The sequence below is a fragment of the Pyrus communis genome, chromosome 8 (genome assembly GCF_041283825.1).
Source record: "Pyrus communis isolate YQ-2024b chromosome 8, ASM4128382v1, whole genome shotgun sequence".
Taxonomy (NCBI): Eukaryota; Viridiplantae; Streptophyta; class Magnoliopsida; order Rosales; family Rosaceae; genus Pyrus; species Pyrus communis.
Window position 1 is genome coordinate 19,535,164 of NC_142572.1, and position 26,518 is coordinate 19,561,681.

At 36.9% G+C, this 26,518-nt stretch overlaps 4 protein-coding genes across 4 annotated transcripts; 3 read left to right on the forward strand and 1 right to left on the reverse strand.

The window, feature by feature from the left end:
• Nucleotides 1-7,109: 7,109 nt before the first annotated feature.
• On the reverse strand, nucleotides 7,110-7,676 carry LOC148695278 (uncharacterized). The gene has a single exon (XM_088698345.1). The coding sequence runs from the start codon at nucleotides 7,674-7,676 to the stop codon at nucleotides 7,110-7,112; it is 567 nt and encodes a 188-aa protein (XP_088554471.1).
• A 4,435-nt stretch (nucleotides 7,677-12,111) lies between these two features.
• LOC137718593 (eukaryotic initiation factor 4A-10-like) lies at nucleotides 12,112-19,185 on the forward strand. Its single transcript, XM_088699053.1, has 5 exons — nucleotides 12,112-16,457; nucleotides 16,936-17,005; nucleotides 17,144-17,250; nucleotides 17,704-18,134; nucleotides 18,284-19,185. The coding sequence occupies exons 2-5, from the start codon at nucleotides 16,938-16,940 to the stop codon at nucleotides 18,917-18,919; spliced, it is 1,242 nt and encodes a 413-aa protein (XP_088555179.1). The 5' UTR covers nucleotides 12,112-16,457; nucleotides 16,936-16,937; the 3' UTR covers nucleotides 18,920-19,185.
• A 1,578-nt stretch (nucleotides 19,186-20,763) lies between these two features.
• On the forward strand, nucleotides 20,764-21,554 carry LOC137718135 (uncharacterized). Its single transcript, XM_068457639.2, has one exon. The coding sequence runs from the start codon at nucleotides 20,920-20,922 to the stop codon at nucleotides 21,304-21,306; it is 387 nt and encodes a 128-aa protein (XP_068313740.2). The 5' UTR covers nucleotides 20,764-20,919; the 3' UTR covers nucleotides 21,307-21,554.
• Nucleotides 21,555-21,691: 137 nt separating this feature from the next.
• Nucleotides 21,692-25,304, forward strand: LOC148695279 (uncharacterized). The gene is made up of 5 exons (XM_088699056.1): nucleotides 21,692-23,853; nucleotides 23,965-24,141; nucleotides 24,246-24,389; nucleotides 24,487-24,744; nucleotides 24,845-25,304. Exons 1-4 carry the CDS (start codon nucleotides 23,656-23,658, stop codon nucleotides 24,715-24,717), a joined length of 750 nt encoding a protein of 249 aa, XP_088555182.1. The 5' UTR covers nucleotides 21,692-23,655; the 3' UTR covers nucleotides 24,718-24,744; nucleotides 24,845-25,304.
• The last annotated feature ends 1,214 nt before the right edge of the window (nucleotides 25,305-26,518 follow it).

Sequence of the window (26,518 nt, forward strand, 5' to 3'; positions counted from 1 at the left end):
TTACAAAATTACAGTTTTTGCCCCTACATTATTGTCTTTAACAATTATGATATCACATTAAATACCATATCCTTTTTAGTCATTTAATATATTCAAAGCAATTTATATAAAAGTTTACCAAACACTCAGACACTATTTTTTATTTTTTTATTTTTAAAACTAGTTTTACATAAAAAAGTTTACCAAACACTCAACAACTTTATTTTATAGTTGTTTATTTTCATAACACAGCAGAAGCATTTAAAAAAAAAAAAAACACAGTAATACCAAACTAGCTCTTAGTAGTAAGTTAAATATTTTTAGGTTTGTCACCGTGAATACAAATTAGTATTATGGAGCACAAAAACACCTAGTTTTTGTGGCCTCGAAACTGTATTATTGTCACAATACTACATAACTCCAACGTTTTTTCTGCTATGTGAAAAAATATTATGAAGGGTTAGTGGTTAAGGGCATTTACTGGTGTACGGATATCTTGTATTCAATTTCTCCAGTCATATCACTTTTATTAAAAACAAATGAGGAACTGTTTTTTCAATCTATGATAAATAATGAGATTTTAAATAACTACTTTTCATGACAATATCCACATATAAATGGACCTAGTATATAACATAAACAATAGATCTCTAATTCTAAATTTTCTTTACACTTAGTACTACAGTTTGGTAGTGTTTCTCATCACTTGTAAGTGAGAAATGTTAAGTTCAAAACTAGTGAATGACGAGTTCGATATTAAAATCATTGTATAAAACATATCACTTTTCATAATAAAATACACAAAAATAGGACTAATAACATAAATAACAGATTTCAAAGAACAGACGTTCGCTTCCCATTTATTACCTAAAACACAAATGAATAGAAGTACCAGATGCATTTCTTGGTGTCACAAGCTATGTTTTGGCATACACCTAGTAGCACCGAAGCTCATGTTGTCATCAAGTTGATGACTTCTTGAGGACTCCTTGCAACGGGACAGAGACTAGAGAGTCAAGACATGCTAGATTTGAAGCTAATAAACCATGCCCAACACGACAAGGGGCAATTTTATTAATTCCAGGCCTTTGTGGATCCTTTGATTATGTAGTTCAGCTGATAATCAGGCTACCGTCGTTCCTGCAGGAGTGAACAAACCAATAGTGTTCGTGAATGGACCTATCTCTCCTTCCCCAATCATCCGTTTTGATTGGACCCGGAACCAAAAATACGATATCACCCCATGCAATACCAGAATTTTATGGGGAGGGGAATTAGTTTGTCATTAATGTGTCTTGAGATATCTCTTGTTTATCTTTTTGCTTTGTTTAAGAGTTTATGTTGTAATAAACATAAAATATCAATAAATCAAACACAGAATCCACATTTGAACATGAATGAATGCGAGGTAAAATTAGGCCCTTATCTACAAATAAATAGAAATACCACTAGACCGGAGAAATAAGCACTACGAATCAATCATCAATATTTTACTTATTTGCTAGAACAAAATCACTTACACTACGAATCAATCAATCAAATAAATCCAGTAATGAGATAAAACCATCAATAATTAGTTATATTGGTATCGATCTCCATTGGAAAATCCGTGGATCAATAAAAAAGGGTCTTATTATTTTCTCCTGTAGAAAAAGAGTATATGACTGAATGTATATTTCATTGATACATGAATCAGTATATATACAATTACATTCCTTGATTAGCAAGGATTCCTCCTACAAGTTAGGAGTACAATCATAATTTAAGTCTAACTACTTTCCTATTTGTCTAACACTCCCCTTCAAGTTGGAGAGTGAATGTCAAGAACTCCCAACTTGCGTAACATAGTCGAAAACTTCTCCTTTCTAAGAGGCTTCGTAAACAAGTCCGCCAACTGGTGTGCCGTACCAACATAGTTGGTAGTTATAGTGCCATTAACAATCTTATCATGTATAAAATGACAATCCATCTCAATGTGGCAAGTACGCTCATGAAAAACAAGAATGGCAGCTATATGCAATGCCGCTTGATTATAATAGAATAAAATAGACGGACCAATTAAGGGAATGTTCAAATCATTCAATAAAAAGTGCAGCCAAATTACCTCACAACAAGCACCTGCCATAGCTCTATACCGCTTCAGTAGAAGAAAGTGAAACAGTTTTCTGTCGCTTTGTCCTCCACGAAATCAAAGAATTTCCCAAGAAAACACAGTAGCTAGTAATCGAGTGGCGAGTAATAAGACAACCAGCCCAATCAGAATCACAAAAAGCAATTAACTTGATTTGATTGTTAGAATGGAATAATAAGCCTTGATCCGGAGTAGACTTCAAATAACGAACAACTCGAAGCTCATCATCCATATGAGGAGTACGTGGTTCATGCATGAAACGACTTAGAACATGTACAGGGTAGGTGATATTTGGCCGGGTTATTGTGAGATAAATTAACCGTCCTACTAGACGCCAATACTTTTCAAGATCCTTGAGAAGTTCCCTTTTGTCAGATAATTTTGCATCATCCATAGGAAATGCAATGGGTCGTGCTCCCAGGAAGCCATAATCCTTGAGAATTTCTAATGCATATTTACTCTGAGAAATATAAATGCCACATTTGGATCGAGAAATCTCAATACCCAGAAAATATTTTAAATCACCAAGATCCTTAATCTGAAAGTGATCACGGAGAAAGAGTTTCAGAGAATCAATTGCACCCACATTATTGCCTGTTATCATAATACCATCCACATAAATGAGCAAGGCTATAAAATAAGTACCTGACTTTTTTGTAAACAATGAATAGTCAGCCTTGAATTGTTGAAACCCAGCAGAAAGAATGACACTAGTGAACTTGGCAAACCATTGGTGAGAAGCCTACTTGAGACCATAAAGGGACTTGTGGAGGTGACACACAAGATTCTCCTTCTGTCACCGAAGACTAGAAGGAGGAGACATATAGATTTCCTCATTCAAATCACTATGCAAGAAAGCATTATGGACATTGAGTTGGTGGATAGACCAAGATTGACTAGCAGCAAGTGCAAGAAGACAGCGCACAATGATCATCTTAGCAATAGGGGAAAATGTATCATGATAATCGATACCTTCGACCTGTGTAAAACTCTTGGCAACCAAACGGGCTTTATAACGCTTAATGGAACCATCTGAATTATGCTTAAGTTTATACACCCATTTATAATCAATAGGAACTTTGCCGCTGCCCGGGGGGGAGGGGGCAGGGTAGTCATGGTCCAAGTACAGTTGACATGTAAAGCGTCAAGTTCCTCAATCATAGCAAGACGCCAGTTAGGGTCCCTAGTAGCTTTTGCAAAAGAAGATGGTTCTACACCCCGACTCATGGAGTAGATATATGAAAGATGATTATGAGATAAAAGGTGGTAAGAAATATAATTATAGAGGGGATAATGCGTACCTTTGATAGAACCTGGTTGCGAAGTCAAGGATGGGTGTAAGGGCAGAATCACCTGCGAGCAAACATAGTTTTTTAAATAAGGTAGGGGTGCATGGGAATGGGAAGATACATGGGTGGGTTGTGACGGGGCAACAGAGGGCACGTGGGGCAAGGTGTCAAGAGGTGGTGGAGTAGCAGGTAGGGCCGTGGGTGGGGAAATGGAAGCATGTGGTTCGATGGATAAAGGTGTGGGTATAGGGGAGTTAGGAATATGTGGGGTAATGGGGAATAAGGCAGCAGGTGGTGGTGTAAGGCCCTTAGGGGTGGTGGGAAAGGGAAGTCCAAAAATGGGGGAATGGGAAGTGAGACGGTGGTGGGTTGAGAAACCGTGATAGGGGTAGTGATAGGTGAAGCAAAAGGAAATGAGTCTTCATGAAAAATAACATCCCGACTAGTGAAGGTGCGATGTGTTTTAAGGTCATATAGTTTATAAGTCTTTTGGCCATTAGGGTAACCAATAAAGGTACAACGGTGAGCCCTAGGAGAGAACTTAGTGGTGGGAATCACGGATGTGGCATAGGCTAAACAACCGAAAACACGGAAGTGATCACAGAGCGGTGGTTTATTATGGAGGACCTCGAAGGGTGATTGTTATGGAGAAGGCGGGTAGGAAGATGATTAATGGTATAGGCGGTAGTGAGTACACATTCGCCCCAAAATTTGAGGGGAAGATGTGATTGAAACCGAAGGGCGCGATCGGTTTCAAGGAAGTGTCTATGTTTGTGTTCAACAACGCCATTTTTGTTGGGGTGTGTAAACGCAAGAAGTTAGGAAAACAACTCCATTTTCAGAGAAAAAATTGCGAAGAGAATAAAATTGCCTTCCATTATCAGTACGAATGCTTTTAATTTTGGTGTTAAATTGGGTAAGAACATAGGCAAAAAAATGTTCGAGAATTTGTTGAGTGTCGGATTTATGCTTCATTAAGAAGACCCATGTCAAACGAGAAAAATCATCCACAATACTAAAAAAATAATGAGCGCCAATAAAGGAAGATTGATGATTTAGACCCCAAATATCACAATGAATTAATGAAAAAGGAAAAGTCGTTGAAATTGAACTTAAACCAAAAGGTTGACGAGTCTGTTTTGCCAAATGACAAATATCACAAACATGACTAGAATCCAAAGAACAATTAAGAAAACTAAAAGCTAAAACTTGTAAACGGGCTGGAGAGGGATGACCGAGGCGCTTATGCCAGATGGAGGATGGTATGGTAATGATGTTTCATAGAGGTTGGCGGGTGGGGATAAAAGAGGCAAGGGCCACGAGGTAATAAAGGTCGCAACGTCGCTTACCCACACCAGTCGTCTCTTTCGAAACCAAGTCCTGCAAAATACACCAAGACAGAAAAAAGGTCATGGAACAAGATAAACCATCTGTAAGCTTACCAACCGATAAAAGGTCCACTTTAAAATTAGGGACACATAAAACATCTTTCAAATCAATTGAGGAATTTAAGCGAAGAGTGCCAGTTAATGTAATTGGAGCTGTGGCACCACTAGGTAAGGAAACAGGCGGCAAAAGTGAAGCAGAAGTATTAACCAAATCGGAAGAGTATGAAGTAATATGATTTGTGGCGCCACTGTCAAGGATCCATTGACCATGACATGGAGCAACGGGCAACAAACCTTTGGCAAAGTCATCACTAGAGATGGCATGAGCTTGAGGAGAAGGCGACAATGAGGCTGCGGGATCGGCAAGGGCAGCAAAAAGACAATTATATTGATCAGCGGACAAATTTAGCATGGCTAACTGCAAGTCCTGAAGGCTTGGAGAGCCTTGCACATTGTGGGCAGATGGTGGAGAACGCTGGGAGGAGTTGCTGCCTGAGGAATGCCTTGAGCTGCTGGAAGGCCGAGAAGCAGCTAGTGCACTGCGTGCAGAAGAAGCAACATTACTGATGCGAGAGGAACCGGCAGATGTGGGCATGCGATGTGGTGGTCTCCATGGCTTCCCATGAAAAGGGTGGCCAACTGGATAGCCATGAAACTTATGGCATGTCTCACGAGTATGAAAATCGTAGTCACAATAGGTGCAATGAAGCAGTGATCGGTCTGAGGAGTTGTGGGAAGAACTACGCACAACCATGCAGCGAAGGAATCGGTGGGACGGACAGAGCCCAAGGAGCGTTGTTCCATATTCCAGAAATTCGTCAAAACCTCTCCACACCCTTGCAGCAGCCACCAAAACACTTTTCTCCTCCATTGCAGCCACTCCAACCACTCCCCAAACCATTCACACCATCAAACTATCCTTAGACCTTGTGCTACAACGAAGAGGAAGATAAGAGGGCCTAAACGTTCATACAATTCAAGTTTGAGTTGTTGGAATGTTTAGGTGTTTCTTTGATTTCAATGTTTAATTTCAATACTCTTTGTTTTGTACGAATGAGGAATGGAAGAGAAGAGGGCCTAAACGTTCATACAATTCAAGTTTGAGTTGTTGGAATGTTTAGGTGTTTCTTTGATTCCAATGTTTAAATTCAACTAAACCCCCCTTGGTTAGGGGGTGATTCGAATATATGTTTATGCTTGCATTTTGATTTGAATACTTCTAATTGCGTTTCATAAGTTGTGGATTCAATTCGTTTAACTGTTTGATTGATAACTTATTTATGTATGTTCATTGAGAGTGCACACTTAATTTTCATGCATGAATATGACGCTAGAATATAAGTGAGTTTCACCTAATCGTTATGAACTTATATTCACAAGTAGTGGAGGTTGCTTATAAACAATCGCGTTAAATGAATTCTTGGCATAAGTTTCATGCAATCCATAGTAACGAATGCCTCGTCAACACTTATAATTTTCATAGAGCGTAATGATTCTTGCTTGTACCTCTTCTATGCATTCATGTTGAGGACTTGTGGGGAATGTTTTGAATTGTCGCATGCATCATCCAATTCAATAACGTTAGGAAGATTTGAAGGTTAATTAGTGCATCACGGTTAACTTGGGGTGTTGAGTATCATAGTTTATTGAAATGCAATTGGAAATCATTTTATTATGCAAGTATAACATGTATGGAGATGAACCCCTTAGCCATTCTATCATCCATTCATTCCATTCCATCAAATTCGTTTTACAATCTGTTTAGTTTATTAACTTGTTTTGTTATTTCAATTTTCGTATAAATCTAAATCCCCCTTTACTTTAATGTCCAATTTAGTTAGAAATCAATTTAGTTTGTGCTTTTAAGTGTTTTGATTCATTTTATTTCCCAATTTCGTCCAGATTCACCAAAGTGCTCAAAACTGCCCAGAAAGTGATTTTAAGGCAGTTTTGAGTGTTTTGGGTGATGTTTGAGTCTTTTGGTTTGTTTTAATGTTTTAAGTGTTTAGTTTTACATTCTTTGAGTTAGTTTAGTGTTTTATATTGTGTTTTTACGTTCTTGAGTCAAGTTATTACTTAATTTCGTCCAAATTTGTGTTTGTGCTCAAATCTGCCCAGAAAGTGGTTTTTAGGCAGATTTGAGTGTGTTTTGTGTTGTTTTGAGTCTTTTGGTTTGTCTTAGTGTTTTAAAGTTTAGCTTTGCATTCTTTGAGTCTAGTATAGTGTTTCATATTGTTATTTTACGTTTTTGAGTCAAATCCAAGTGGTTAACAATCCCTCCTAATCCCCGGTCTAGAACGATCATTCATCAAAAGGATTTGGTCACGAACAGCAGAAAAAAGATTCGTGGAGACCCATGAGAAATTGCATAAGTTGTTGCCGTTCATGCTTGGTTCCACAAGAACATGTGCAGCGGTCACTATATGAAGCAAGTTCATCCCAGAGAGCTTTGAGACAAGTGAAATAGGCGGAGACGGAAGATGAACCTTGAGAAATTGTAGCAAGTTCACGGTTGAGTTGGAAGATGCGAGGAGCGTTGCTTTGAGAAAACTGTTCGCGAAGATCGTCCCACACTTCCTTGGCAATGGTGGAAAATAGCACGGATTCTGCAAGGTCAGGTTCCAGTGAATGAAGAATCCAAGAAAGAATTATGTCATTGCAGCGATGCCAAGTTGCATGAGCATCAGGATCGTTGGAGGAAAAAGGTTCCTGAACATCTCCAGTGATAAAGCCAAGTTTGTTCTTGGCACTCAAGGAAATCTGCATACCACGGGACCAGGATGTGTAGTTATCACCATTTAATTTTTTGGAGACAATGACAAGGTTGCGATGGTCTGAATGATGAAGGTAAAAGGGGTTGGTGCCATCGGAGGAAGATGAGTCCCCCATGGTGAACAACAGATATGGCTGCTGAGAAAAAAAAGGGAAAAATAGAGCTAGGGTTTTAAACCTGCTCTGTATACCATATAGAAAAAGAGTATATGGCTGAATGTATATTTCATTGATACGTGAATAAGTACATATACAATTACATTCCTTGATTAGCAAGGATTCCTCCTACAAGTTAGGAGTACAATCATAATTTAAGTCTAACTACTTTCCTATTTGTCTAACATCTTCGAGTTTTTATTTTACATAAATTATCTTTCCAGATGTTAATCAACATAATCAGTGGAAGAAAACTTCAAAAACAGTCTGGGATAAATGAAATATTGAATATGTTTCCAATAAATACAGTTAATTTGTCACAATAGCATTACATAAATCTTAGAAACTGCTAGGTTTTCAAATCTCCAGTGCCTGTTTGCAAGAACAGCTATGGCTTCAAGCTACAAGACCTGCCCCAAGGAAGAAAGGGCTACATGCGGAAAGGGTTCTTCACGATCAACAACCTGATGGTAGAAGTTACGCCAACGAAAGACGGACACATATACACCGCTATCATGGCAACCAATATGTATAGTACGGAAATTCTTCTCCCAAAGAACTTCACTTCACCAGAATATTCCAGATTTAGCTGCAAATTAGGCCAACAAGCTCTACCATTGCAAAATTTACTGCATCAAGAGAAAAAAAAAAAAAAAAAAAAAAAAAACTTACCTCATAGATCTGAGGGTTTATATGACATATCGATGTCATGTCTCGACTGTTCTGACCCATGTAAGGAAGCCTGAAATACGATGAATACAGTTCATAATTCGTTAATGAAAGTCAGGTCAGACTTCAGAGCTTTTGTGTCCATAAAGATAAATTTTCAGCTTTCAACCTTATGTTATTGTACCAATTATGACAAGAGAGAACAAAATTCACCTGCCTACCAAATGGGGATAATTTTTCTTTGCTTCTGAATACGGACTTGAAGTCAGCAACAAATTTAATGCCTAATATAAAGGGATTTCGATGGCAATAAATAAAAAATAAAAATAATAACCCTAAGCAACCCTAATCCCTAAACCCTACATAGTTCGAGACCGACATGTCGAAATCGATAAATCTTTGACCACGACAACATGATGCAATTAATGATCCAGTCTAGATCCGCCATCGACTCCGTCTGATCAGTAGTTATTTTCTGGGAGTAAATTTATAAGCAGAAAATTCAAGAAAAATTGTAAACGCAAATATACAAAACAAACATGATTCAGAGAGTGAGAGAGAGATAGGTGGGAGCGACAGATAGAGAGTAAGCACGCAAAGCTTCGAGCATGGACCCAGCATGCAAGAAAATACCATGTGTGCTCACTCTCTTCTGTCACCGCCCTTTACCCTTTAAAACCTTCTCTTCAATATTGCAGCACATAGAGAGAGAGAGAGAGAGAGAGAGAGAGAGAGAGAGAGAGGCCTCCAAAAAACCCTAGCTGTTTATCCCCAACCCCCCAAATTTTATCTGAGATTGAAACATTTCTTTTTTTTTTTTTTTTTTGGAGGGTTTCAAACCCTAATCTGTAGGGTCGCTCTATTCGACCTCACCGGGAAGGGAACCCCAATCTATCACTCTACTCACCCTCGGATCCTCACCGCTGAGGGAACCCTAATATCTTACCCTTGTTTTGCTTTGCTTTGCTTTCATATGAGAAATTGCAAGGCCTGTTTGGGCTTTATATAGAAGGAAAAAAAGAGAAGAGGAGGAGTAACAGGAGTTGCATCGCGTATGGAATAAATCTGGGTTCATCTTCTATTGGTCATCGTCCATTATTTTAATGCCATTTTAATTTTTAATCACAGATCGAAGAGAAAGGAAAAATAAAGTCGTCTAGAACTTTATCTCTTCCCATCCCCAATGTTCAAACCCCAACCATATACATTTATTCAGTTACTGTCACCGATGCATCTTGTGAATTTTTATAGAGGTAATAAGATAAAAAAAACAATGTGTGAGAAGAGGGAATGGAAGGGGATGAGAATAATTAAGAAGGGAGAGAATCCTACTCCTATTTTGATATGTGACAATCCCTTCCTTTCAAGGACGAGGCCCTATTTCTTTTCCTCTTCTGGCCTCTTGTCCTCCATATTAAATAATATATTCTATGGACTTAATTTGGACATGTTGTTTTGTGTCCCAACCTAGCACCAAATGTATGCATACATTTAAGAGTTTATTTACAAGAAATTGTATTGTGCGACGACGGCATATGAATCTTCCAATCCTCTGCTCTTCTCCTCTATTTTGATCTATGATCGTCCCTTCCTATCAAGGATGAGGCCCTATCTCTTTTCCTCCTCTGGCCTTGTCCTCCATATATTAAATAATATATTCTATGGACTTAATTTGTACTTGTTGTTTTGTGTCCCAACCTAGCACCAAATTTATGCATACATTTTAAGAGTTTATTACAATAAATTGTATTGTGCGATGATGGCGTATGGACCTTTTTTAGAGTCAATAGAGATTTGCACCAATAATATAGTGTGAGTGATTAGCTGTCCATGTGAGTGAGTGAATTTTAGTCGTAACCGTTCATGTGAATGAGTGATTTTTAGCCGTCCATAAATGTGAAGGATGAGAGCCAAAGATAATAGTCCATGCATGCATGAGTGGTTCCTATATTCACATGCATAAATTAATACAAAATGTGGCACTTTCTCTATAAGAAACCCAATGAATACATAGGTTATTCAAAAGAACGAAACTTAGGAAATGAAAAAGTGACCAAGCTGTTAGGATCTTTGGTAACTAAAACATGATACTTAAGTCATTGTTGTCATTGAAATCATATGCAGATATCAGCAGCATCCCCATTTGCTAGCTGGATTGGCCGAAATGGGCACAGTGCCTTGAATATCCATGACACAAATAAAACACGGGGATACAAATATATCTGCAAAGTCGAACATGCAAAAGCACCATGCTTCCTTAATCAAATCATAAACTAATTAAGTGCAAATCACAATTAAGCTTTAATTAATAAAGCAATGTGGCAGGGCCAGTCCTTTGGAAAAAGAAAAAGAACAAGAAGAATTGCTTTCGCACAAATTGGCCAATGATAGGTCAACAGATCCATTGTTCTTGATCATACTGCACACAAGCCGGCGTAAAAAAAAAAGGATAAAAAATCGGCGCTAAAGCGGTTTAAAGTATATATGCTTTATAATAATTAATTAATTTTTATTGTTGGAATAATAATTAACTAAGAAAATGCAAAAGAAGGAATATATCAAGGACAAGGGCAATGTCACAAGTCTCTCTAAGCGACCTATCAGTGCAAAGATGGGTGGTTTGTGGGACGTCATGCCTTTGTTACATTCCCTAATGAAATGTATAGTATGTGATTAGATTTGATACTTGCATAAAGTAAAATTTGTATGCGTAACTGAAAGTCTATGCAGCCCATTTAGATTAAATTGTGATAATCTAGCAGGGTAAAACTAGATTCAAGAGATTTTGGTGCTTCATGAAATGCAGTCATGTTCAACTAAGGATCGTTTCTGGAGAGGAGATGTTAGGGACAAATTTATCGCAATTGTCGGATTAATCAAATGGGTTGAAATTCTTAATAACTTATCATAAAGTACACCCGATTAAGAACAAACTCATGGCCGTGAGTTCTGTTTCACGGAAAAGCTTTCTCGTTTCTTTTTCCCCGTCCTGCTAACAAACTAGATAGGTCATCTTCGACAGAGCAATAACAGGATTACAGTTTTCAAGTGAGTTGGGAAACTTTTCCTTTCTTTGAAGGGATTTTGCAAACAATCGGGAGGACCAAAGCTTGAAACCCTAAAAATTAAAGTATAAAAAACCCAGATATACTGAAACTTTGACTAGACAATTCCAAGATGTTTAAAGATTCAATCACTCCAAAATGGCATCTCAGGTCCTCAAAGGACTCCAATACGATTTTGAACAAATATTAATCAAATTAAGGGAGGCCATTATTTTTTTTTACCAAAAAAAAGTAAAGCTATGATTTCACTTTTACTCCTTGATCGATTTGTGCTTTCTGCAACAAAGAAATGGCTCAACATTTAACACCCATTTGCTTTATCTACACACTGCTATCAGCATCACTGCAAGACAGGAGCGAGTGTGTAGTGATTGTAAATATCATCTTTCTCTTGTGCTCTTATAAGAAAGGAGTGTGTGGTGATTTCTTTGGAGTGTTAGTTAAATTTGTCAATACATTCATTTACAAGTCTTATCTTAATCGTTATTACATGTGAATCGATGATGTATTGCTGGCTATGTAGCTTACCAAGTAACAGGGAATGATGATAAATGGTAGGGTAGGAAGAAAATATACCCATTATGGAAGTGGGCATGCATTTTGTATGGCCTAAGACTTACCCTTTTCGGAGTGGGAAATGAGGGAAGTGCTTACATACATTGCATGCATGTTTCAACAGCCCTAGCTGAAATATAATATTATTCCGAAAGTCACCACTTGTATTGCCAATCATGATGATAAAGCATCTTCTCTTGCCATTGTGGTTTATATATACCAGGATCCTTCAATCACATCTATTCATCGTACATCGTGTGGTTAGAAATTATTGTAAATTTTTTTATTTAAAATTGAACATAAACATTACCTGACAAAAACTGGCTGCACGATGTACGATGAACGAATGTGATTGGAGGATCCCCGGAATCCTCACAAAAAGGATCCGAGGATCCTCTCTCTTGTATATAGTAGATATACTACAGTCCATGGTCCATGCTCCATGGAACACTTTTTGGTGGTAAGTGGTAACCCTAATGGCAGGCGAGAGACCCTTGGAGCCTTTGGACCAGCAGCAGCATGCTTTCATTTTATCCTTTTCCACTTTCGGCAGCAACCAAAACGGGTGTGGAGCTCATCTCGATGTTTTATCAGGGTGCATGCCACTGACATGTGGCATGCTAGGGTTTAGCTAGCTACTTGTTAGTTGAAGGCCACCAACCAAATTTTATCCTCCAATAATGTGTTTTTTATACAAATTATTGTGTTAATAGGTTAAATTGTTACATGTTAGTGAAGTGGAGGACTGGTGGGGATTAAACTCACACCAGAATGCAACGGGATCCAATAATGTAAGTTAGGGTCATTAAATTTGTGCACCAAATAATCACATAAATACACTTTGGTATTTCGATAACACGCCAAGGAATAATGTCATGTAACATAACATATATGATTAAATAAAACACGGACACATTTTTAAATATAATATAATTTTGTGAGTTTGAGTGATCCTAGTAACTGCCTAGTAATGTATACATGAGTTTAATATGACTAAAAAAGCATGAGTCCGTATTTACACTTAAGTTTGAATTTCGTTATGTATAATTTAAATAAATTAGTTTAGAATATCGTGGATGTATAGAAATTACCTACCTTTATATGCCTAACATGCCTTCTAGTAATGGCTTTATTAAAGCTCATTACAAGGGTGCATATGATATGAGAATCAATTGAGTAAGCATGCTAGCTATTAGTGTTCTGCGATTAATCAATTTAGTTAGATTGTGTTGGATTATATGAGAATCTTTGCGGTCCACTGGCACGTGTCAATAATGTGTGGTCGGGGTGGAGTTTCAACGGACTGATAACCCAACTTTTGGCTTTATTAGTTGTGCTTGAGGAAGAAAAACACAGAAACACTTGCTTTTTGTTGGTGCTGCTGTATTTGAATTCATGCTAATTCTGGCCCCACGATGTCCCATCTATTCCAAACAAAGTTGGGGGATAAACGTCTATATATCAATCCAACAAATCAATTCACGGAAATCTGATGCTCTATATAGAGAAGACTTACTTGTATGAAGATAAATAAATAAAATAAAAGAAAAAAGAGTTACTCACACTTATTTTTACCTTTCACAACTTAATTTTTCTAATTTTTAGTCATTGATATTCTTCAATTCATTTGATCCGACAGTTTAAAATTGACATGAGTGTGTGAGAAGTAAAAATAGGTATATGAATAGTACTACCCATAAGAAAATATTGCACTTATTCACTTATCCCTTAAGTCATAAGTATTATCGATCTCATACTTCTATTGTATTATAACAATAATTACAAGTAATGTAAATTAATTAATTTCCTAGCAGTATAAGGAGAAATTTTTCAAAATATCCGGTATTTAAACGGTTATTCTATGTGTCATAAAATAAGTGGAGGAATACAAATAAATATGTTATTTCATCCACTTTTATAATGGCCAGTGAAATGCCCTTTTTAAATATAGGGTACTTAAAAAAATCTCTCATGTATAAGCCACAATATCCTTGATCAGTTCGCACCAATGGATTTGCCAGCAGAGATTTCTGCAAACAAGGAAACCATGTGAACGGTGAACTGAATCAGAGAGGTATGTGCATGATCACGTGCTCCCTACCCCAGCAATATACATGCATTGGTCGATAAGGGAGGCGGCCGGTGGCATATATGCCCTGATCACTTATCTGATCCACAACGATTATGAACAGCGCAACAGAAATAAAAGCTGCATATATTGCATTTTCTCGTTCTTTTGTTAACTGCATTTGTCTGTTTTGGCAGATTACATCGAGGACTGCGTGTGGGAAGAAGATGATAACATGAAGGCCTCTGATCCGGTGATCACTGGCGATATAAATCAAAGGCAGTTTAGATGTTAATCACATACTGCTACTAGTACAACGGCACCGAGCTAGTCTTAGTTTCTATTCATAAGGGCGACAGAGAGTTTGATACCCAATTATATTTAGTCTTAGTTTAAGCAATAATGAGTAGAGTATAATGGTATTAGTCAGGATCCATTAAGTGGAATATAATCTTAATTAGTCAACACGCATTGCTTCTTAACTTGCATCTTACATACATGCATAACACATTAGGTGTGAGATTCTATTTCAAAAGAACTCGATGATATTTGAAGTGAAACCACATGAATTAGTCCACATTTAAAACTTTCAATTTTCCTATATGAGATTCTTGTATTCTACCTCGCCCCTTAATGTGGAACCGCTTCATTATGGGCCACATGTGTAACTACTTTCACATCGATCTTAAAGAACGAAAGCAAAACACAGCATTAAACAAGGTTATTTAGGCAAAGACAAGGTAGACCTAGTTGGCCCAATTGATCAATCAACTCACTCTAATATTATGTTAACATTTCGTATACTTGGCCAATGGCCCCCTTATTAACCCTACTGATTGGTCGCAGAATTTGCATCCAATGACCTGAACAACACGAGGTTTAATAAACGAGATATTTCACAACTGACCTGACATAAAATCAGGTACCTAATTCTAATAAGTATCATTTTTATTGGGAATTTCCACTTTATCACAAAAGGTTTCTGTCGTCTTAGACGTGGAACTATTTTTTTGACAGATACTAGTAGAAAGTCTAGTGATTATCTTGTTTATTTAAAAGTGAAAAGTCTCATGTTCGATTCATTTAAACGAGTTCAATAATTAATTAAATAGTGGTAGTACAAGCCCCACTTTATAACACTACTGTTACCTTAAAAACAAAACAAAAAATAGTTTTATGAACATTTGGACCAGAAACAAATAATCAGGAAATCAAGTCATTTGCACGACTGGAAAACGAGGCTTTCACCTTGCACTTCTCTTCAGCCCGGTTTCCTAATTAGGACCCAATAGCTATGTTTTGTTTTTCAACAACTATCAAATTCAAGCCCAATACACACAAATACGATGAGTTTAGTAGCACCTCCTTCCTCTGTAAGGAAAAGGTACGACTCTATATATGGCCATCAAACATTAATTTTGTTGGCCATATCCTCGACTCCCTTAAAGATAAAGGTGGTAATGAGATTCAAATTATGGGGGAGTCGAGAGAATGAGCAACATACCATCAGTTGTTGTGAGAGAGAATGAGGGGGAGATCATCTCTGCAAATGTTGGAGTTGAAGATGTATTTGAATTATTTCCTTTAAGTTTTTTTAATTATGTAACATCGTAAGTGTAATTATACTAGCTATATAAAGATGTGATTCCCTATGTATCTGAGTTTAAAATCCCATCCCACAAACTAGTTTAAAGAAAAATATTGTTTGTATTAAAAGAAAAACAATGAAGTTTAAGAAAGAAAATATTAGCAAAGTGGAACATTACAGGTGAAAGTTTTTTTTTTTTTTTGGATGAATAGATTTAAAAGTTCTTAGTCGTTATATATATGACGCATGTTAATCTGTTTGTTATCAATATGATTTCATGCAAGTAACATTTTTTTATTAACAATGATAGCTTTTGCATGTTAAACTATTAGTATAGGGTTGCTGTGTTGTGTAAAAAAGCAGGGGTAGAACTGCTACTGCTTTTTGCTATTTTGTATCCATGATTTTGACAAAAACACTTTTTTATTTTTATTTTTTTTTTCATTGGCCAAACACAAATAACTTCAGCAATGCCCAACCAGCTCCTAGTAGAGTGGATGGGTGGGGATTGAATTGAAAATTTGAAATAAAAACAAAATTACAAGGGTAAAACCGGAAAATTAAAATATTAATCCATCGAAGATCCATCACATAATTTCCCTATCCCATAATCTTCACGTACAGCTCTTTCAACTTCTCTAGTCATCTTCTTCTGCATTGCTGCGTTCCTCCTCAACTCCTCCAACCAATATTACACATACAGAGATCCGAGGAGTTTGGGAAAACCCTAACCCTGATTCAATCCACAATCCCGTCATTAAAACGCATCACTTTGTCCAACTCCCAACTGCTATCAGGTTCGCTCTGTTTTTATTTATTTAATTCCTTTTAGGAACTAATTTAATTATGCTCTCGTTGAATTTCTCGATCCTTTTGCATATAATTTGTTCATTCGTTGTGGTTAGATCAATTATATATCGGTGAGTAATTGCTACTGATTTGGATTACTTTTTATGCGCCAAAAGATGGAAACTTTGAGAGAAACTGTATGAACTGATTTACGTTGCGGTTTTAGATAACCATTTTTTTTTAAAATTTATTGAATTAATCTATCTGATTGTCCCGTTGATATTGAATTTGGATTTTCAAGATTCCTAGAAAAAATTATCATAAAAAATGAAGGTTCCTGTATAACGGGTTTGATTTTGGAGAAAGAATGCACCTTTCAATTTTGAAGTCCGGGATCATTTGAATGTGATAACTGTGTAAGCTCAGATTATTGCGATAAAGTGAGTTACGTTTGTAAGCGTGATGTCTTGGGGTTGATATTTTCAGTTATGGCTGCTGTGGCACCGGAAGCATCCCAATTTGATACTCATCCGTATGATGCAAAAATGAGTGAGTTGTAAGTTTTATTTTGTCCGCTCGCTCTCTTACTCTCATACTTTTTTTTATTTTCGTATTCCATATTTTGAATGTGGTGCATAATTTGTGTTGCCAACGATAAAGATTTATTCTTGGTTTACTGGATTGATGAGAGTAGACTTGGAGCTGATGGGAAAGACTTCTTCACATCGTACGATGAGGTTCATGACAGCTTTGACGCTATGGGATTGCAGGAGAACCTTCTTCGAGGCATCTATGCATATGGTAAATCAAACAATGCTACAAATTTTGTTCTCTGGAAGTTAAGAGTTTCTGAAATTTGTTGATGGGAATTTTTTTTGGGTAGTTATACTTGATCAGATGATTTTCGTTTATCAACATTTTAGGAAGATAGAAGCTTATAAATCCATTTTTCATCAATAGAGCGTATTGAGGTTTTCGGACAATGTTGTTTTGTGTGTGAGTGTGTGTGTTTTAGATGACAGAAAATGGTGGGTGGGAGTAATATTTTAGGTTGCAACTTGTAAGACTGTTTACGCGAGAAGTGTGGGGTGTGACCTTCGCTTGAAGTAAAATCCTTTACCATGTAACACTGCCTCTTCTTGATTTACACACACACACATGCATATGCATGTTTGTTGGTATGATATACTACGAATGTAAGTCATCCCTGTGGTAAAATGGAAAGCTGATATATGATTTAAACTTTTATTCAAGGTTTTGAGAAGCCCTCTGCAATTCAACAAAGGGGAATTGTTCCTTTCAGCAAGGGACTTGATGTGATTCAGCAGGCACAATCTGGAACTGGAAAAACAGCGACTTTCTGCTCTGGGATTTTGCAGCAGCTTGATTATGGCTTACTTGATTGCCAAGCATTGGTTCTTGCACCCACACGAGAGCTTGCTCAACAGATTGAAAAGGTTACGAGAGCACTGGGTGACTATCTTGGTGTCAAGGTCCATGCTTGTGTTGGTGGGACCAGTGTTCGTGAAGATCAACGCATTCTCTCCAGTGGAGTCCATGTCGTTGTTGGCACTCCTGGTCGTGTTTTTGACATGCTACGAAGGCAGTCTCTTTGTTGTGATTACATTAAGATGTTTGTTTTAGATGAAGCAGATGAAATGCTTTCACGAGGTTTCAAGGATCAGGTCCTTAATTTCTTCTTCATTTGTATTCTCTGTTTCTTCTGTGTGCCGATACTTCTTGCTACAAATAATGAGTTTGGTGATGTTTCAATTTCGCGTGCTATTTTGGTTAAGTGGTGTATTGTACTAACAATCCCATTTCATATTTTCAGATCTATGACATTTTCCAGCTGCTACCACCGAAAATTCAGGTCGGAGTTTTCTCCGCCACAATGCCACCGGAGGCCCTTGATATCACTAGGAAGTTCTTGAACAAACCTGTAAGGATTTTGGTGAAACGTGACGAGCTCACCCTTGAAGGTATCAAGCAGTTTCATGTCAATGTTGAGAAAGAGGATTGGAAACTCGAGACACTTTGTGATCTTTATGAGACCTTGGCAATTACACAGAGTGTCATCTTTGCGAACACCAGGCGCAAAGTTGATTGGTTAACAGACAAGATGCGCAGTCGTGATCACACAGTTTCTGCCACCCACGGAGACATGGACCAAAACACGAGGGATATCATCATGAGAGAGTTTCGGTCTGGTTCTTCTCGTGTGCTCATAACCACTGATCTGTTGGCCCGTGGTATTGACGTCCAACAGGTCTCTCTTGTGATTAATTACGACCTTCCAACACAACCGGAGAACTACCTCCATCGTATTGGTCGTAGTGGACGGTTTGGGAGGAAGGGTGTTGCCATCAATTTTGTCACCAAGGACGACGACAGGACGTTGTATGATATCCAGAAGTTTTATAACGTTGTCATTGAGGAGCTGCCGGCAAATGTTGCTGATCTGCTCTGAATAAGGTTTTGCATTGTTTTGGTGAATTGCCATCGAATTTTCGAAGCCGTATTCATCTTTTTCCTAGGGGCGATTGTTTAACATTGTTTACTTGGAACAGGGGAATTCCCGTTTCAGGGGCGGAAAAAGCGACTGGAAATTTTTGGTCGAAGTTTTGTTGCGTCTTTTTATAATTTTAGTAGGTCAGAAGTTTTGCACCATTAAACTATGTTAGGATTGAAGTGTTCAAAGTTTGGTTTTTGAGATAAAATATAACGTTGGAGTCACGGAAGCTTCTCGCTTGAGTGCGCTGAAGATTGATGCAATTTTGACTTTTGAGAATTTTGTTTCTGTTGTGAAAGAGTGAATAGAAAAACGGTAAAGAGAGATTCTTATTTACGACTGAGAATATATACATATATCTGATATCTCTACGCGTCTATAATATCGGAAATTCAAATAGTGATGGAGCAAAATGACCCCAAACATAAAAGGGGATGCACTGATTGGGATCAACTTCTCAATATAGTCGAAGAAAAAGAAGAATAACGTTCTTTTTTTTGGTTGAAAGTCCTTAAAAAAAAGAACAAAAAGAATAAAGATGAGACTCCCTCATAACAATAATTGTTGACAACCAACTCTTACAACAAAGTGTAGCTATTTGTATAATTGTTTAGTGACCACTTTGATGATTACCTTCCTAGGTGAAGTGGGGCTTACACAAAATGGGTTTTACCGACCCATGATGAACATGATAAGTGATTCATTTGTATTTACCAACACATGAAATTTTAATAAAATATGGGCTCCGGATTAAAATAAGTAATTGGATATCTGAAAAAAAACTCATGAATGAAATCAATTAGAGAGGCAACTTGATGCATACATATTCCTTCTCTCTTCTCGGATTCATGATTTCTTTCATTCCATATAAGCAAACATCACATTATTGTATGTTTAGCGTTCCTCAAAATTCTATTTTTGATTAAAAGTTCCTAACTATTTTATTTGTGTATATTTTCTTTGAAATTGCTTCTTGCCAAAACATATTCAAATGTGAAATAACATTTGGATTCATAAAATGGTTTTGCCAAACAAGGCCAAAATTGCTTCTTTATAGCACATATAAAAGGGTAAGAATTTACATGGAAGAGGTTCACCGCTACATGATGTCCTATATCCAATAATACATTGCCAAATGCAAGTTTTTCTCCGCATGGCAAGATATTATTAGATTAAGACACCACGTAACGGTGAACCCATTCAATATAAGTTACTCTTATATAGAAGGCCTAAAATTTGTATTTTATATCATTTTAGACAAATTGGTTCCTGAAATTGGCATAACTCCTTATTTTGGTCTCTGAGATTTGAAATCGATAGATGTGATCCCTAAGTTTATCCACTGTGAATCAATTTGATCGTTTCATGAAAATCTTAGTTTTTTTTTTTTTTTTTCCAACATGAAAATCTCTGTTACTAAGGATTACAATGATAAAAATACTCTTACGAAACAATGAGCCAAAATGCTTTGATAAAAATTAAGAGTATTTTTTTTCATTTTCACCTTTTTTTAATGGAATTTTTTCAAAAAAGTGTCTAAAATAATTAACGGTAAACAAACTCAAAAAGTTAAATCTTAAAAAACAAAGTGAAAAATTATATAAATCTCGAAACCTATTTTAGTTTAAAAGTCTTCTTTCATTATTCCATATAGAAGACCTAAAATTTGTATTCCTTTATTCTTTTATGCATTGAATAGAATTCAGCTTTTTCTTGGTCGATGCTGGAAAATAATACTAACAAACAGCATCGTAGACACGACAACCTGATTCCCCGCGAAACACGCCATCTAAAATCACTCATAAGGTCAGCTATTACAAAAAAAAAAAAAAAAAACCTTAAAAAATGAAACCCAAACAAAATATCTCTTTAGTTTTCTCCTCTTACTTTTCTTCTTCTTCTTGCTCCTCTGTTAGAATCCAAGCCCACCAAACGGTCTGAAAGCTCTCTCTGCCCCCATGGAAGAAGACTACAGCAGATCAAGGTCGTCGTACGGCGGCGGCGGGAATAATATGCAGGTGGGAAGCTACTATGGACACCCAACGAGGCCGCCACGCCCCACTTCCTCCAATGAGCTGAGGAGCTACAGCGTTTCATATGCACAAACCCAGATGGCTAATCAGAATTATAACTATAATAACAGGGAGATTAAGCTGAAAAAAGGGAAAAGCATTTCTGGGTCGTCTTCCAATTGGGGGGTCCTGGCTGATCCGGAGTTGCAGAGGAAGAAGAGGGTTGCGAGCTACAAGATGTACTCTGTGGAGGGGAAGATGAAGGGCTCGTTCAGGAAAAGCTTCAGGTGGCTTAAAGATAAGTACACCCAAGTGCTTTATAGCTGGTCGTGAGTAAAAAGTGATTAATAAGTGCTTTTTGGTGGGTAATATTTAGTTTTTGTTCTGTAATTATTCTTATTTGTAAGTCTTGAGAGGAAAGAAAGTCTTGAATTTTGTGTCTTTGAAATGGAGTTTATGGTTGTGATCGTATAAAAAAAAAATCATGATTTGAGTTTGCTGCAAATTAATAAATTGAACTGAATTGTAAATTGGAGTGTATTGTTTCTGGTTTTGAATCAATTTGTCACCTTTTGTGATTATCCATATTGTTCTTGTTAAAAGTTATGCGCTTTGAGGTACGCTGATATCGATTTGTCGGCGTACACAAAAACTATTTGTTTGTAGATATTGATACATCTCACCTTCAAAATGGTTCAAGATTTTGATTCTCTGTTCTGGTGTTAGGTTTTATCTATACTATATAAATCTGGATGCTCTAATTTTTCCCTTACCTTTTCATATTTAACCTTTTTGTAGCGTGCTTTAATTTGCGACCTGCATATATGAGAGGTGCTTTAATTTTCATTGTAAGCAATAATCTTGCTTGGTTACTAAGATTCTGTTAGGAATTCTTTTTGGAAGGGCAAAAAGCGCTTTTTTACAAGTGAAAACGCTTTTGATTGCATTTGGCAAAAAACTTAGAAGCACTTATTGATAGGTATGTAACCGCTTTTGATTGCATCTGGCAGCAAACTTAGAGGCGCTTATGTCTACCGACCAAATGCTTCTTGTGGGAGCATTTTCAAGTGCTTATTTTAATTGAGAATTTAACGTGTTAATAATCAAAAGTACTTTTATTATAAGCACTTACGAGCATAAGTGTTTTTTAGAGAAGCAATGCAAAAGGGCTCGAATTGTCATCCATGGCTGTTTATAGAAAAAGACGTAACCATGTCACATGATGAGTATAACAATAATAGGAGGTTATATCGCTGGTTGTAGGCAAGATTCTCACCTATTTATGGGTTTTGTTATCATCTTTTGGTTTTCATATCCATCAAGCCACTTGGCTTATGTGATCATCTCTGTCGTGAATGATTTGTAGCCGTTGAGTTGGTTGACTCCTTATGCAAGGCCAAGTAGTTCTGTGGTTGAGATGATTTTAATATGTAGCAGGACCAACCTATGAAGTTTTGGCTCTGGAATTTCTGCCAGCCCATATGCTTGTAACCTCCCCTCCCCTACCATAATATAATGTCATTGCAACTGTTTCCATCACCTCCTCTCTGTCCGCAAGTGGCTTGTAGTTTGAGTAGTTAAAAACATCGTTACACTCGAGCTCTCATGTTTGATTTCTCCTCGCCAGTTTGATTTCTTTTGGAAATGGTTAATACTCCTGCAATTGAACAACTAGACCATTGGCTGGCATTTATGCACAATGATTCACAGTGGCAGGGGCATCATTGGTTTAAAGAAGATATAATCTGAACTCCTTGGAAGGGCTCCATAAAAATCTTTCAAAAGCGCAACTTTGTTTTGCGGGATTAAATACAGCTAATCGACCCGCAAAAACTAGGTCAGATTGATACTGCCAAGCAAGCAGTACTATGTGCCAGTCGATCAGCTGGTATCTGATCCCGCATGGCCTGAATGGCTGGATGCGCCTGGTCAAACCATTTCTTTAAACCAAAATAATAACTCCTAACTCTACCATTTGAAACTGCAACTAAGAGAATGCATTACTTTCACTTGAACTAATTTCAGAGACTCTGACCATATTCCGCTCTTTTTTTTCAATGGTTTTCAATGCCACCCAAGGCAAAAAAGGAAATTATTGAATTGGAATTGTTTAATATGTAAGAGTACATACTTAAGCATCAACATGTAATTAGGGTTACAGATCAATTGGAATTGTTTAATGGACAAATCATTTTGGTCTAGTGTTTACTAAATTAAGAGTATTTTTGTTATTTCGGTCCTTATTTAACAGAGATTTTTTTACGAAATGATCAAAATGATTGACGGTGGACAAGCTCAAACCAATTGTGTTAATCTCAGAAACCATTTTGGCTAAAAAGTCTTCTTCGTATTTACTTGATAAGAGTTCCTAGAAATTAGTTGCATATAGTTAAGACTCCATAATCTTACTCTATTTGGGGCTTTTTGACTCCTTGCACATTAAATGACTTGTATGCCAAGTTACTTAATTGTCCAAGCAATCCTATGATAGCTTGTTGTCAAACACGTGAGATTTTACATAGTGACTAAATTACTTTGTGTGGGGTGCAAGTAAATTTGGCTATATATTAATAGGACAGCTTAGCATCTCCTTGCGAGGTCAGATTACTTTCCCAGTCAAATTGTCTCTGGCTCAATCATCTGCAGTACCTGAATACCTCAACATCCGGAAACGACAACACTATGGCACAACTGAAAGCGAATTCTATACAAATAGCGCCGGAACTTGAAAGCGAAGAAGGCGAAGATCACTTGCATGGAAATCGAAATCAGGGCTCAGGAGAGCCAAACTTAAACGCCAGAATTAAACATGCTCAGAAGCTGGCTGCAAAGACTAGTCGAGATAAATTTGAGCTGGATAAAGCTTTAACGAAAAAGACGGTACGTCTGCAATCTGCATGAATTTGTTTGACTGCATTTCCTAATTCATTCATCAGATATGATCATGAATTAAACCATGTTGTATTTTTTTTGAAATTTATGTATTAACAGTGTGATAGGAATCGGTTGAAAGAACCGAATAAGCATGAACGGAGACTCAAATTCTGTTTGGCCACGACGAGGGAGAAAATGAATATACTGCAACTATTTTTGCTTCATTTCGCAAACAGAGCTCATCAAGGAAATCCAATGAAGCTTTTCTTGCCACGAGAAGAGATAGCTAAACATGTAAGAGTTTTACTTATTATGTATGCACATACGTCGGTATGTAAATGTTTCTTGATTATATAGCCTTTTTGAGTTTGTTCGAAATGTGATAATGTATTCTGCAGAAAATGAATTTCCGGATGGTACATGAAACAAACAGTTTGGCGGAGGAAAAACAGCTTTTGAAAGAGATCAATGCGAGGCAGAAGGAGGTGGTTGATTCAGTTTCACCATTGGGAAAAAATCGTTATTTTCCGCCTTACATAGATGTAAGAAATTTTAATTTCTCCTAGATTAGTCAACTATACGCTGTGGTTTTTTTAATCTAATTTGGATCTCGTTTTATGGTTTGGAATATTGAAACAGACTTGGCACTTGCGCCTCGACGAGTATTTTATGGTGATAAACCCGAGGAATGTAGTTGAAGGCCTCCTAAGACAAATCCAAGAACTCAAATGGCGAAGCGCAAGACCGGGAATTATATTTCAAAGGCAATGGGATGGTGAAGCCATTGCTGATCATACAAGTTATGATGCTAATGCTGCTGCCTATTCTATTGCCAATGCCAAGGGAAAGATTTGGGATTCGTTGAGTTAAAAAAAAGCGTTACAAGAACAAATCAGAGTAACATACATAATTCTAACTAAAAAAGAATTGGAAAAATTGATTTTTGTTTTTATTTTTCTAGCTCATTTGATTTAATTTCTTGACACAAATATTGCAGGTAACTGGCAAGGAGATGGATGAATTAACGAAATCACTGGTGGCCCTGCGGCGCGGGCAGAATATAAAGAGAGCTGGGAGAAAATTGAAGGTCATTGAAAGAGATATAGAATGCTTGAAGAAGAAACTGACATCGATGGATCAGAAGAAAGATGAAGCATACGAGTGCGTTTTTAAATTGAGAAAACAAGAGAGTTAAAGACGACATCAGTTCTGCTATTCACCAAATAAAAATACATAATGCCATTGCAACAAATTTCATCGTCTCTTTCCGCAAGAACTCAAGTAGTTAGTAACATCATTGCATTCAGCTCTTGTTTCGGTTTCCTTTCAATGTGATCTGTTTTGCAGAAGCATATCCGCTCTAGCCAATCGTGACAACGTTCATATATGTGGGCCCACTTAAATCATTTCAACCAAAGTAAAGCTGTAAACTGGAATGTGTTACTTTCACTATAATTATTCTCAGAGACTAAGTCCATATTTTGCTCTCTTTTGACTAAATCGTGCACTTCTTGTTGGAAATATTTGGCGAGTAGATGCTACTTTTGGTAAAGTTCACACAAGATAAATATTAATAAATGATAATTTAGGTTGACATGGTAAATCATATAAAATAATGAAGCAACAATGAAATGCTTTTGTAGGGTAGAAAACGCTCTTCATGCTTAATTAGAACAAAATCTAAAGTTGAGGCGTGTAAGGTCACTGTTCTTAAAAGTGAATTTCGCCTCTCCGAGACTCTTGGTGTTGCAAGTTATGATGTCATACTCTCCGGGATACAACAACCTTGAAAGCGTACACTTGCTACTCCAGTTAGGTGAACAACTCGATTTTTCCATTGGTCCAAAACCATTGAATGACGTAGCAACACTTGAAAGAATGAGAGATCCATACGACGACAGAGGAGAGAATTGGAGAGTTAGTATTCCTGAGAAGCTTCATACATGGATGAGTGGTTCAAAGAAGAGGATCACTTGATCAACTCTGATCAAATGGTTTATATTCTGGAGATATAAGGCTTAATGATTCACATCAAAATAATGACTAACAGTTATGAAGGAATTAACACATATGACATTAAAATTAAGATGTTGATATGCATAAGCAAAGCGCCCAGGAAAATTTGGAAAAATAGCCAAAATTTTGACTATGAATTGAATTTTAATCAACCATTATTACTTTTTATAATTCTAACCAAAATTTGACGTGAAAGTACTACAATACCCTTTTTAAACTAAATTAATTACAAAAATATATCATCTCCATCTATTCATGGTCCAAATTTTGACTATGTATCAAAATTCTCTTCTTTTTTTTTTTTTTTTTTCACAGGATTTCTGAGGAGGAATATATCAAAGCCATCAAGGAGGAAATTAACAAGGTTGTTAAACTTGAGGAAGAGCTCGGCATTGATGTCCTGATTATATTACCTGTCAATTAAAAATTATGTTCTCCTTTTAAGCTGAGGGAGTCTCTTATGCAGAAGAATGCATTTTCCATTTAATAGTGTCGACCATCTCCATTAAAGGGGCATATTAATTGTCAAGAAGTCCATCTTCCCTGTACAGATGCTCCGAGTTGGATTCGTCAAAATATAAATGGGTTTTTGGAAATAATATGCCTACCTTAATCAGCTTATGCTGAGATTAGAAAGAGAATAAGTATCCAGTCC